Genomic DNA, 14208 nt, shown 5'->3' with positions numbered 1-14208 from the left:
TCGCTACAGTTTTAGCTTCTTTCGTGGTTTATCTGGACATTAAAAATGTAAGCTTGCATTTTCATTAAAAAATAAATTTATTTAAGTTGTAGTTGTATTATTTCAATTTTATTATAAAAATAACCTTCATATTTATCAACATGATATAGGTAATGTCTGTGAATGTCTACATCTCTACAATCCAAGATGGCGGTCAAATGTGAATAACGAACAACGGATATAGCGAACTAAATTTCTTGGTCCCTTGGAGTTCGTTATATCCGTGTTCTACTATAATATATTCTCCTAACATACCTTTTCAAAGCAAGGCCTAATTTTGAGTGCAACATTGATGAGAATGGCTCGGATATGGCTCTCGTCAATTTCGGACATGATGCGTGACAGACCGCTCATTGCTTCAATTGTGATGTCATCATTGGGATCTTCCTTATCATCCATCCCAGCCATCATGGCCGACAGGATCGTTGTTGAGTACTTTTGAACCTGGTGAAAGTAGAACCAAGCGACAAGAGGATTGAGCTTCATGATTCTGAGATGTGTTTTACATTTAATTAGGACTATCATCACGAAAAATTGACTGAAGACATGTAAAAGGGTGAGTGAGTATGGTTTTATGCCACTTTCAGCAATATTCCAGCAATATCATGGCAAGGGACACCAGAAATGGGATTCACACATTGTACCCTTGTCTGGAATCGACCCGTGTTTTCAGCATGACGAGCAGACGACTTTAACTACTTGGCTACACCATCACCCCACGTGTAATAAGAGGCAAAACAAGTGAGGGTGAATGTAGACATCCATAAATCTTGGTTTTCTCAAATTATGTGGCTTTTGATAATGTTAGTTCACTGTCACACCGAATTCACTGTGGAGCCATGTAGAAAGGCTCTTTTTATTATATAATTGTTCTTTGATAATCAAAACCGTCCAAGGTGTATTTTCTTCCCATTCTCTGGTGAGTTCCAAATGCATGAACATCTCTGGTCATGTTTTATATCATGCTAAAACAACATTTCAGCTGTGCATAAGTGAGTGTGTGCGTGGTAGAACTTTTCATGACACAATATTTACATGTTGCCATAAATGCCTAAAATGCTCCAGTTTAGGTACCTTGTTGATGATAAAGTATGTGAGAAAGTAACTGAGGTAAGTGTTAATACCCAGCAATATTCCAGTTATATTTTAGCGTGTCACCTTAATGAGGGAGGAAATCCCGAAGTGAGACATATTAAAAGACATATTGTATTCATAGCCTTGGCGATGAGAGCTGTGCTGATATACAATCTTCAGAGTGGTACACAAAAAACGTGATCTGAACTACCAGTTGTCAGACTTCCATTTTGTGGAAGTCACAGTGGCTGTGTGGGTTAAATTGATAATTTTGTGTGCTAGCATTAGGTGCCTGACTCTGAGAGCATGGGTTCTAATCCCAGATGGTACTCAACCAAAAATAAAGCAGTAGAATCTCTACTTTACTGAGAAAGTGTAATCCCAAATATATCAAATGTTAAATGATTATTATGCCACAGCTGTTTAGCTTCAGCAATCTTCATGAGATTACTGACTGAATATTTGTGGAGGTAACGAAGGTGATGAGACATTGTCTAACCTGGTCCTTGCCCACACTAGCCACATTACTGAGTCCACGTATACACAACATTCTGACGACGTGTGACGAGTCCACGAGGCGTCCCAGCAAGCTGTTCATGATCAGTTCCACCAGCGTGTCATCACCAGCACACTTCTGGTTGATCAGCTGAAACACGGAGACAGGGATAACTAAAACTACATAAAACAACATGCAGTCTGGACCTGACAATCCAGGGATTAACATAATGAGCATCAATTCACACAATTGGGATATGAAGACATGTCAACCAAGCCTGACCACCCGAGTAAGTCTGACCACCTGATCCTGTTAGTCGCCTCTTAAGACAAGCATGGGTTGCTGAAGACCAATTCTAGCCCTGACCTTCACGTGTCAGTTGTACTTGTAACTGCACTGTAACTTACACGTCTGTTATTGATACCACAGTCAATGTGTGAATCGACAAATAAAAGCCCAAGAATGACAAGCCACTTTAACAGGTCTCAAATCACTGAATACCTGATAAATACTCCACAAAGTTATAATGTTATTTTCTTATAAGCTAACTTGGAAGACGATTCTTTTTCCAAATTCAAACCAGCTGAAAAACTTGTAAAAAAAAGAAAAGAGGTCGAATCTAATTTATATGCCTTATCCGCAAACTGAAAATATGTCCATACAGATATGCTTGTTTGAATAATTCTCAGAATATAACCTATCTCTGCCCTGGTAAAGATTATTTGCATGTGTTTCAAAGGGCATGAAAAAGAGACAAATACATAGTCATTACATCCTCAAGGAGGTCATCTTACTTCAGCAAAGAAAGCAGCCACGACAACCCTCTGTGGATCGAAAAGACTGGACAAAACTGACGTGAGATTGGCCACAATCTTGGATGTGTAGGCTGCTTCTGCCGTACTTGCTACCAGAACTCTGTCAACACAATTACATGCTTTAAAACACAGATTGCAAGTGATTCTGGGGCACTACAATGAATAACTGAGTATTTATTTTTTAGAGTAAAACTATTTTTTAAACTATTTACTTACCCTGATTCTGTATTTGCTTATCATGATTTGCTTCTCACTCAGTCAACCCAAGATATCGTGGAAAATGTTCTGTATTTTGTTCCCCAAGAACAGTCACAACATCTCACCCAAACACACCCCTTTACGCCCCTATTTCCCCCTGATCTCCCCTAAAGGACATTGATCTCAGTACCTGGCTAGAGTGGTGATGACTTCTAGATGGCCCCTATTTTCCACTGATCTCCTCTAAAGGACAATGTTCTCAGTACCTGGCTAGAGTAGTGATGACTTCTAGATGGCCCCTATTTTCCACTGATCTCCTCTAAATGACATTGATCTCAGTACCTGGCTAGAGTGGTGATGGACTCTGGGTACAGCATCTCATCCTCCATGTTGATAAACACCATCTCCTTCTCCAGACTCTCACACATGTCAAAGCTCTTGGCTCTCTGGAGGAACTTCTGGAAGGCCTCAGTCACTGCACTGGTCAGAGAATGAACAAGTTTAATCTAATAACCTGGGGACGTATTTGCTGATCCAAAATTTGACAGATTACACAGGTATACACAGGTATACACAGGTACACACAGGTACACACAATCCATACACATTTCAATACTGACATATTCACATGAGAAATCAATATAAGACTGAACTGTTCAAATATTGTTACAGTTTCAGGAAATAATCAGAACTTAGTTCTCACCACCTTGAAAGAAAGATCTGAGTAGATCTTGTGATGGGTCATGTCAGAACAACCTTTCATAGGACCAATCACAGCATCATTAAAGTCAGAAGACCATTTCTAATCATGCTTGAAAACATTAACGTGGTGTCCTCCAAACAACACATACAGTCTCTGCAACTGATTCCATCAAAGTCATCATCTGTCTTCAATGGGATAAACATGTGAAACTATAAAAGACCTCTCACATCCCATGAAACATACTGCCTTCTATAAGACATTCAACAATTTTCTCTTGTTCAATATTCAAATTTTGAATCAATATTTTCCCAGCCTAGTCTTGAATGGAAGTTGCTAGTTACTATTTATTAAATTAGTTTCTCAAAGTTCAAAAAAGATTGCTCTGATGCGACCTGTAATGGGATGTCCTCAGATCTTAGTGTAGCTGTAGTAAATGTTGTTCGTTTTGTAACATAAACTATGACCATTGGTATCAGGCATGTCCCAGGGACGCAGGTCTCCCAATCAAACTGCGGGCCTTAGACACTGAGTTGCCTGTGTCCCAGTACAGTCTATCACAATGTATGTCCCAGGGACGCAGGTCTCCCAATCAAACTGCGGGCCTTAGACACTGAGTTGCCTGTGTCCCAGTACAGTCTATCACAATGTATGTCCCAGGGACGCAGGTCTCCCAATCAAACTCCAATCAAACTCTTGGGCCTTAGACACTGAGTTGCCTGTGTCCCAGTACAGTCTATCACAATGTATGTCCCAGGGGCCTTGGGGTCTCCCAATCAAACTGCGGGCCTTAGACATTGAGTTGCCTGTGTCCCAGTACAGTCTATCACAATGTATGTCACAGAAGGCAAACTGAACTGCTTCCTTACTGACTTGGGTTGATGAGTTTATGTTCCACCTTTGCAGCTTTCTTCTTGTCCTTTGGTTTGGGCTCCTCTTTTTCAACCTGTGACAGGAAGACAAGTGAGTGAGTGAGTTTAGTTTTACGCCGCACTCAGCAATATTCCACCTATATGGTGGTGGTCTGTAAATAATCAAATCAGACAATACAGTGATCAACAGCATGAGCATTGTTCTGCGCAATTAGGATACAATGAAATGTGTCAATCAAGTCAGGGAGCCTGACCCCCTGATCCAGTTATTCGTCTCCTTCGACAAGCATGGGGTTACTGAAGACCAATTCTAACCCGATCTTCACGGGTGACAGGCAGGCAAGAAAATAAAAAACAAAGAAAAGCAACACTGCATTTCAGTCATGAAGATGAGGTGAAATGAGGTTTGACATTACATTCACAATCAACACTGAAACAGCGGTATGCAGGTGCTTGTACTTGTCAGGTCTGGTGTGTAGTGCTAGCCTACTGAGATACCATGTCGCAGTTAAACATTGACACCCCACACAGACACAGCACGATAACACAGATTCGGTCCAACCTTCAATCAGCTGATCTATCCAATACCTAACACAAGTGGTCTTCACAACAAAACCCCTCAAAACATTACATAAACATGACTAAATCTTCATACAGTGTTTAAAACTCCCAAAATTCCAAGCCAGACAGGCAGACTGGTAAGTATAAAAATTACCAGTGCGGATACAAACTTGCCTGTCCGGTTTTCAACAATAAAAAAACAAAATACAATCAAGTTTCCAAATACTTTACTGCATGTAGTGTAACGTTAAGGCGAAGGTGCATGGACTGGTTTACAAACTAAAAATCTGTTGCATTTTCTGCCTCACATATCAAGATCAGAGAAATATCTACCAGACCACCGGACAGGCTACTTTTGAAATTTGACCGTCCAAGATGAAAACAGACCATTCTGGACGGTCGGGCAGGTGGGAATTTTAAACGCTGCTTCATATGTAAAATATGAAAGAGAGTGAGCATAGTTATACATCCAAGCTAGCAATACGACAGTTATATCACGGCAGCCTGTCCTGTGTGTGGCCCTGGAAACACCAACAGCAAGGATCCTCTGATGTGGGATAACAATGATCACAGGAAAGAAACAAGAAGACACGGTCATCAATATCCCCCGCCACAGTGTTCTGTTCCTATTTGGTTCCTGTTTTTGAACTCCACCATGATATTCATGTCCTGAAAACACATACCACATTTGGTTTCCCTATCTATAACGGTTTCTGAGAAAATCTGTTACCCATTTGGGATGCCCTGCACTAAGGAAAGAAATGCATGACAAGGGCCATAACTCTGCAACAAACTCATTTTCTGTTTTCGAACTCCATCAAGGCATTCATGTCCTGAAAACACATATCAAATTTGGTTTCCCTATCTCTAACAGTTTCTTCAAAAATCTGTCCCCATCATCTCGGACAGACGAAAAAGACAAATGGAAGGACGGAGGGAGCTCAAACCAATATCCCCCTCCCACTTCATGGCGGGGGATAATAACCTGTACTCGACCACCCAACACAATTTACTGGCAGTTACTTGTGGCCAAAAAGTACCTGATAAAGTTCTGTAATCAAATTTGAACCTACTTCCCTAATGTAGAAGAAGGCCTGGACAGCTGAACATGCTCATTATAACACCAGACGTCACAGTGCCGAATTGTCTTATTACAGCAACGGACAGGGAAGTGATTTGAGTACCCAGAATCCCACATTTACCATTATGGTGATTCTAGGTCTGACAGCACCTGCCCACATTCATGGGTTTCACAAAACTGATACACATCTAAAATCTGCACCACTCTTGCCTTTATTCTCTCAAAGGTCGCGGGTGCGATCCCTGACCACATCATAACAGACGATAAAATATGGTACTTGTTGGTTCCTGTCATACCAGACGTTAAAATATGGTATTTGTAGGTCCCTGCTTGGCTCTCGCAGGGATAGAAATCCATTTTTTTTCTAAGTGTGCCTAAGGGCACCAGACAAATATTTTAGGTGTGCCTTTCAGAAATCGAGTATGCCCACATGTTTTTAGAATAAATGACAATGATGATGATCATTTGAAATTTATTGTTAAATAAAGAAATGGGTTTATGAGCATTCAAATATGTATGGTATTATTCAGTTTGGAAAAAAATAATTGTTTTAGGGATTAAATCATAAATGACTGAATGTGAGTTATGTGTCTAGAAAATTAGGCGTGTCAAAAGGGCACAGAGAACATTTTTCAGCCGTGTCATTTCAATATTTACTGTGCCATGGCACACTAATATATGGGGTATTTCGAACACTGCGCTCGGCATTAATGGGTACAACAACGACTGGTCGGCTCGGAGTCAGTATAATGTGTCTGAGTGGGGTATTCATGCTTCACTGTGGCAGGGTATCTCAGTGGGCTAGCACTATAAAACCAGCTTACGTCTGGGCTAGTACATGCAGCCGCACATACACATACACACGCATGCAAATCGTCATATGAGCGAAATATCCTCAACCATGACGTTAAACCCAATTTCACATCACATCACATCATAAAGCCAACATGTCCTAAAATTCATGTTCAAAGCAATGCAAAACCCAGCCCGATCCCTCCTCTCTCCCTCCTTCCCTCCCTCACTCACACACTGCAAACTATCAACTTCAACAGACCTGAGTTTTGGGAGGCCCAACTCCAACAGCCGAGCCCACCCGCACCATCAATGCTGCAAACAGTCTGTGAAAGCTCTTCAACACTTGTTCTTCAGATTCCTCCACCTCAAATATTTCCTTCAGTGCATAAGTAACCTGGAGCAAAAACATCGTGGATTTATATTTCACTTTGGCACTGACCAGTATATTCTCTTTTTTCTCACCTCCAATTGTTCCAAAACATGTATTTGACTGAATGATGGGGTTTATATTTTGTAGTTATATATTTCTGTAACATGAAAATTATCATTATTGGATATTTATATAGCGCACATATCCACACACTAGTGCATGCTCAAGGCGCTGGTATTTTTCCCTCGATCATTGGATGTCTATCTCAACAAATCATATTATAAATCTCATCTCCCTGGGGAACATACAACTCTTGCTGCCACAAGATGCACCGAGTTATTGCAGCTTCCCCATCCTTACGAGGTACCCATTCACAGCTGGGCGGACTGGGACACATAGCCACAGTACTTTGTCCAAGTTTACTGCACGTTGCTGTACCCACAACTAGGTGTTTGCACGTATTCATGTGGCCACCATCTGGTCATATACCAACGGATTCGTGTGTTCTTTTAAGTGCCCAGGGCTGTGGACTGTACACTTGGGGTTGTGACAACACTGAAAGAGTCTGTACACAAAGTTGACTCCAAGGCGTTTTTCAAGACCCGATCACAGGTGGACTCAATCCCGACACCTCAACCTCGCTGGATCACTAGCCTTGCGCCTTAGCCAGCTCGCCCACCACACCCCAAATATAATGGGATCATTAATAAATTCAGAATCATATTTAAAGAGAGTGAGTGAGTTTAATTTTACGCCACTCAGCAATATTCCAGCTATATGGTGGCCGTCTGTAAATAATCAAGTCTGGACCAGACAATCCAGTGATCAACAGCATGAGCAGCGATCTATGCAATTGGGATACAATGACATGTGTCAAACAAAGTCAGTGAGCCTGAGCACCCGATCCCGTTAGTCGCCTCTTACGACAAACATGGGTTGCTGCAGATCAATTCTAACCCGGATCTTCGTCCATATTCAAAGTATTGAAATATCTGTGAAGTGAAAAAACAGTAACAGTTAGTAATTACTTAAATTTAAAACAGGAACAATTACATGTATTGTTAGTAATTGTTAGTAAACTTACCTCTGGATTATGGTAGCCTTATTCCTGTGGATACACAGAATACATACAGAAAATCAAAAGAAATTTTAATACTAAGTCATAGCTATTCCTAGTGGTATACCTAGTCTACCCCTGAGTTATCTCCCTTGATCCTGACGTCACTGTATTGTTCTCCTAGAACCCATCATAATTTTTCTAAAAACAACACATCTATGACATCTTCTAAGGATAAATTCGCGGGGAGGACACAGGGTGGGAACTACTCCCCATAATCCAGAGGTAAGTTTACTAACAATTACTAACAATACATGTAATTGTTCCTAATTATAACGTAAACATTCCCCCTGGATTATGGTAGCCTGAATCCCAAGTAAGGAAGGAGGGTTACCCTTGGAAGATACTACCCTCTATACCACTAACTGAGAGTTGATTACTCAACCTCCTAAGAATAACTATGACTTAGTCAGAGATAAATAATTTATCTCCAGTTTGGTCAGTAGCAGTGGGGGAATACATTCCCAGAGATGGAGAGTCTTCTAACTTCCTATAGTTATGGTTGATATGATAGATATCATGATAATCCTAATCCGTAATAGTAGGGATTATATAATCCCTGACGCCATAAATCCAGATTACACTAGATTCCTATGAATATATCATGATTCTATTCGAGTCCCGAATTGTGTCATTAAACCTAATAATCCTTAAACTTATGACGTCACTTCCGGTAATTATGACGTCACTTCCTGTTTGATGACATCACTTCCAGTCTAATGACCGCACTTCCGGACCCTAGAGACAATCTCTATGATGCAATACTAACTAACCTAGATGACATCACCTCCGGTTAACTGTTAGACTATAAATGTGCTCAACTCAAACCTTAAGGTAACCACCTTGAGCTCGTAAATCATATTCTAACCTGAAGCCATCAACCATAGCTCAGAAGTTAGAAACTCTGTCCATATTGTGCTCGGTTAGGTGTTACATCTAAACGTAAATTCTCTTAGCATGTCAACTTGTCTTGCTACATGCTGGCCCCTGACCAGTATCCATCCATTATCCTCCGAGTGGTCCCTCAGACAGTCCCAGGCACTATCTCTCACTGCGTCATCCTTCCTGAAGATGTAGATGCCAGGTCAACACCACCCCAACCCCCACCCCCCCCAGGGGCAGTCAGGCGGAGGTAAGGTGCTGAGCCGCTACTAAAGGTCCTAATGAATGTAAACCTTCAATAGAGGGAGCAACATCCCTGAGGTAAAAATGGATAAAGGTATTAGGAGATTTCCATTGACAATTAGACACAACTTGTTCTAACGCAACTGACGACCAAGCTGCTAAGGATTAAGCTAGGGCTCTAATTTCATGGGGGGAGAATTTAAGATCAATTAAGTCTTGATTCTGATCCCTATAAGCAAAAGATATAGTCTTTCTGAGCCATGAAGATATGGTATTCTTGGATATCTCAGAGTCTACATTTGTCTAAAATGAAATAAACAGTCTGCGACGATTACGTCTAAGCGTTGAAGTACGCTGAATGTACCAGTGCAAGGCATGTATGGGACACAAAAGTCTAGTCCTATCCGATCTAGAGGTAGAGGTAGGAAGCTGAGGTATACGATATATCCTATGTCCCAACGGACCACAAGCGGAAGTTTGATTCTTGGCAATGAATTCCGGCTCAGTTCTAAAAGTTATCTGTTTATATCTTTCCGAAAAAGTGATGGATTTAAAGTCAATATGTAATTCCGAAACTCTGGAAGCCGTTGCAAATGCCAAGAGAAATGCCGTACTTTAGAGAAGCGTCCTGCATAGGCTCATAAGGAGATTTTTGAACAGATTGAAGTACAAACGTTAAATCCCACTTAGGAAATATCGTTGGAGACGATATATCCTTAATCTGAAAGGATCTGATCATTTTGTGAAGCGATGTATCAGAGCCCACAGATAAACCTTGAACATCCATGACTGAAGCAATAGCTGATCCATATCCCTCAATAGTATTATGCTTCTGTTTCTGTTCCCTTAGGAACAAGATAAAATCCACTATCATTGGAATGGTGACAGGCACATCCAAGTTTCCACACTCTCGTCTCCACTGGATGAATCGTCGCCACTTAGCGTCATACAAGGCAGCTGTGGAAGCTGCCAACTGTAAATCCCTGTTTCCTGAGTGAGCTTGAAATAGCTTCTATACGTGTAGTGCAAGTTGACTGACATTCTTGTGAAATCTGTTGGACTTGGGTTGACTGATTAGACTGTGCCACAACGGGAGACGTAGAGGTTTGTCCACCAACAGTTGTAGTAGAGTGGGAAACCAAGGTCTGGCAGGCCACGCTGGTGCCACTAGTAAACAAGACAGTCGTGTTGTTGAACTTTTAACAGAACCTCTTGAATTAGTTTGAACGGAGGAAACGCATAGGCTATCATCCCCTCCCACGATATGGATAGGGTGTTGACTGCCCATGCCAATGGATCCGGTACTGGGCTCACAAACGTTGGTATCCGAAAATTGCTGGAAGTCGCAAACAGATCTATGTTTGGAATTTCCCACGTCTGTCCTATCAAATCGAATGCCTCTTCCTTGAGAGTTCAGTCGGTTGAGATCACTCTGTCCTGTCGAGATAATGAGTCCGCTAAGATATTCTTCCGACCTGGAATGTGGCGCACCCTGATTAAACAATTTATATCGTCCAGTGTGATACAGATCCTGAGTGATCCCGAGGAGCTGTTGAGATTTGGTACCTCCCTGTTTGTTGATGTAAGCCACTACCGTAGAATTGTCCGACACTAACATGAGACTCTTCCCGTACAAGCGATTCCCCCAGCAACGGATCGCTTTTAACAGTGCTAACATCTCCCGACAGTTTATATGCAGATTCACCTCTGACGGATTCCACACACCTTGAATCTGCCAGATGTCCATGTGTGCACCCCAACCCATGTTCGAGGCATCCGCATAAAGCGTCAGATCCGGTCAACGAGGACGTAATGAAACTCCTGGCAACACATTCACGTCCACCGTCCACCATAATATCTCCCTTCGGACACTATGAGAAGTTCCAAGTCCTCCATTCGAGACTGGATTGATATCTTGGTTGATATTTCCAACCACCGATCCTGAGGAGTATAAATGTGCCTGCTCTTGAGTCCAAGATTGCTCCCAGAAACTTGATTCTCGTGAAAGGGATCAGTTCTGACTTGGTAGGATGAACTATTAGACCCAGATGCGTAAACACATGGATTATAAAGTTGGTTTGCTTCATGAGAACTGCTGTCACCACATTCCTTGCCAAGAAATCGTCCAGATAACCGTGTATCGCAATCCTTCGTTGATGAAGAAAAGCCAGAATTGGAGAGATTATTTTCGTGAACAACCACGGTGCTAGTGATATTCCGAAACGGCAGCACCCTGAACTGAAACCTGCGGCTGTTCACCGCAAATCTGAGGTATTTGCGAGATCTTGGATGAATAGGGATATGAAGATACGCATCCTTTAGATCTATGCTTATAAACTTGGAAGCCTGACGAATCAAGGTGCAATTGATTCCATCCTGAATATGGCGGTTTCCTCAAAAATAGCTTGTTCAACACTTTCAAGTCTATTATCATGCGCATTTCGTCCGAATCCTTCTTTGGGACTAAGAATCCCGGTGAATAAAACCCGCATGTCTGATCCCCTGGAGGAAGTTCTATGATTGCCCGTTTCTCCAGTAACTGATTTATTGCTAAGTTTGCTCCCGCTAAACGTTGGCCTTGAAGAACAAACCGACGACCCTCTGGAAAGCAAGTCACTGGAGGTTGCTTGTGCCAAGGAAGAATAAACCTCATGCTCACGACAGACAGGACCCACTCGTCTGATGTTATTAGTTTCCAACTGTCTAAGTATTGGGCCAACCTGCCCCCTACTGGAGATTGTGTCACCGGACATACAAAGTCCAATTCCAATATTATGTCGAGGAACATTTCCGATTTGTAAGGAAGAGAACGCTGAACAGTGAGACTTGAGTCAATATTTCTTAGAAGTTGATCTTGATCCACGAAAAGATCTACCTCCCCTACCTCAACCCCTAGATGAGGATGAGCCTCTAGTAAAAGCCACATTTGTTGAAGGTGCTCTTGAATCCGAGGCACGTTCAAATGCAGATCTCTGAAAGTTCTGACTACGACTTGTTGAAGATGGAGCAGAACGAGACGTAACACTGGAACCTCTTCTAGATCTAGTGTCAGCCCTTCCTCTATTTTGGAATAAAAGAGCCGACGCCAAACGTTGATTCAAGTTCCTCGACGTCACAGCATCTCTAGCCTCAATAGCCTGTTGACATTGTCCATTAAAGGTGATATCCGATTCCAAGGGCTGGTGAAACAGAAAATCCCTTGAAACATCCGGTAAATTCCTCACTGAATCTAGCTGCTGTATCCACTCAATAGCTGTAAGTCGGCCCAATATATCACTTGAGTCGACATCACATCGGCTAAGGACTGATACACTACATCCAGAAACGAATGCTCTAACGCCACCTCTTGAGCAGTCATGGAAATCAAAGTGTCTTTCTTAACTCCCGTATAATCTTGAAACACCGGTGGGAGCAAGGCACGAACTCCCACCGAAAATCAGTTTGAATAAGATAGGGCATCAATCGCCGAACGGGCTGCCGTATCCAATTCCCTACAATCCTTGAAAGTACACAACGGTGCATAGTCACGAGAGCCTCTAGCATCCTGTAACTGTTTAAAGTCCTTGTCTAAACTTGGTTGATTGGCTGGGATAACACGATCATGAATGGAATATATGAGAAACCCTAGGCAAAGAACTCAAGTTCGTAGCCTTAGAAAGGCCTAAGTTGTAATTCTCCAACACTTTCTTAAGTGATGATGAATGTGGTAATGACAGCCTGGGCATCCGTTCCGGGGGAAGGCAACCTGATAATCCGAGTTCCACGGGAATATCTATCTCCTGCTCGTCCGACGGCGGTGGTAGAGTATTAGGATAAAGTCCGTGCAAAAGTTCCAGCTTTTCCTTAAATGACCAGCCCGGCGTAAAATCCATGGAAAACTCTGGTTGTGAAAAAGGATAAACCGATAAATCCTCCTGATCCGTCACATCAGACACTAACAGGATTAAGGGCGGATTGTCTGTGTCAAAATAACCTTGCGGGTCCGTAGCCGAGTCCTCTGAACTGCTAGGCCCGTGCAAATCAGACTGCTGGGTTGATATCCATAGCAGCCGACCCAGTGGCCTGGCTAAAGCTGGGGCGGGAATCATGTGCCGTCTGGACTGAGTCGGACCCGTGAAACGCTTGCAGCCCGTTCACCCCGTGGGAGAAGGTAGCAGGCTGTATGCGACAGGGAGCAGCCACAGATGACTGGCTCCCGGGGACAAAGGACGCGGGGGGTGTAGCCTGAGCCACGGTCACCCCGGATCCATCCCTGTCGCTTGAAACCCTAGGCTTCTCCTCCCCCGAGGGGACCAGCCTCCTACGTACACCAGGGCATGGTAACCGGCTTTCCCGGTCATTGCACCCCTGGTTTCCGTAGGAAGTGACTTTGGCCCCTGGCTCTTGCCATCGACCACCAAGCCACTGTGGCTATCTGCCGTCTTGCCGGATAAAACAGGATCCTCCAAATGTTTTGACAGGCAATTAACTTTTTCGTCATTCCTCATCTCCATATCACGTACAGATTTATCCATGGCCGCCTGGATATCGGACTTTAATAGATAAAGGCGGAGATCCCTGAACTTTCTTCTAATTAGAACATTCTGATGACGATGAATGATTATCCACAGGAATAAGGCTACCATAATCCAGAGGGAATGTTTACGTTATAATTACTCCCTTTACACAATTTCATTCTAAATCTCCACTTGATAATACTTACAGCAAGGGGGGATAATTGTTGCTGTCTTGATCAGCTGGGTCTTGTCTCGTGGGTCTGGTTTCTCCTCGTAAGGCAGACTCTTCTGTAGCAGGTCCAGGAAGTGGTCGATCATGCTGGCTGTCAACTGGGACTCCTGGGCAATGATGTGCCACACCTCAACTATGTGTCTGGAAGATGAGACAGTAGGGTCGTACATTGAACATGTGGATGACACGGAGATCAAGCTGAGAGAACTGCATAAACATACTTACAGTATACAATCA

The 14208-nt window shown here is 42.7% G+C and overlaps 1 protein-coding gene across 1 annotated transcript in view; it reads right to left on the bottom strand.

Annotated features, from left to right (window-relative positions):
* LOC124267866 (maestro heat-like repeat-containing protein family member 1) overlaps window positions 1-14208 on the bottom strand; it is a 67585-nt gene that overhangs the window by 7486 nt on the left and 45891 nt on the right. The window contains 7 exon segments of the mRNA XM_046702854.1: window positions 295-483; window positions 1613-1759; window positions 2404-2524; window positions 2965-3102; window positions 4192-4268; window positions 6891-7025; window positions 13932-14112. Coding sequence (XP_046558810.1) covers window positions 295-483; window positions 1613-1759; window positions 2404-2524; window positions 2965-3102; window positions 4192-4268; window positions 6891-7025; window positions 13932-14112 — 988 coding nt within the window.

The sequence above is a fragment of the Haliotis rubra genome, unplaced genomic scaffold (assembly GCF_003918875.1).
Source record: "Haliotis rubra isolate DU_JTF1 unplaced genomic scaffold, ASM391887v1 Scf1341, whole genome shotgun sequence".
NCBI classification, from domain to species: Eukaryota; Metazoa; Mollusca; class Gastropoda; order Lepetellida; family Haliotidae; genus Haliotis; species Haliotis rubra.
Note: the sequence above shows the minus strand (reverse complement) of the source record. Positions and strands in the feature narration are given on the sequence as shown.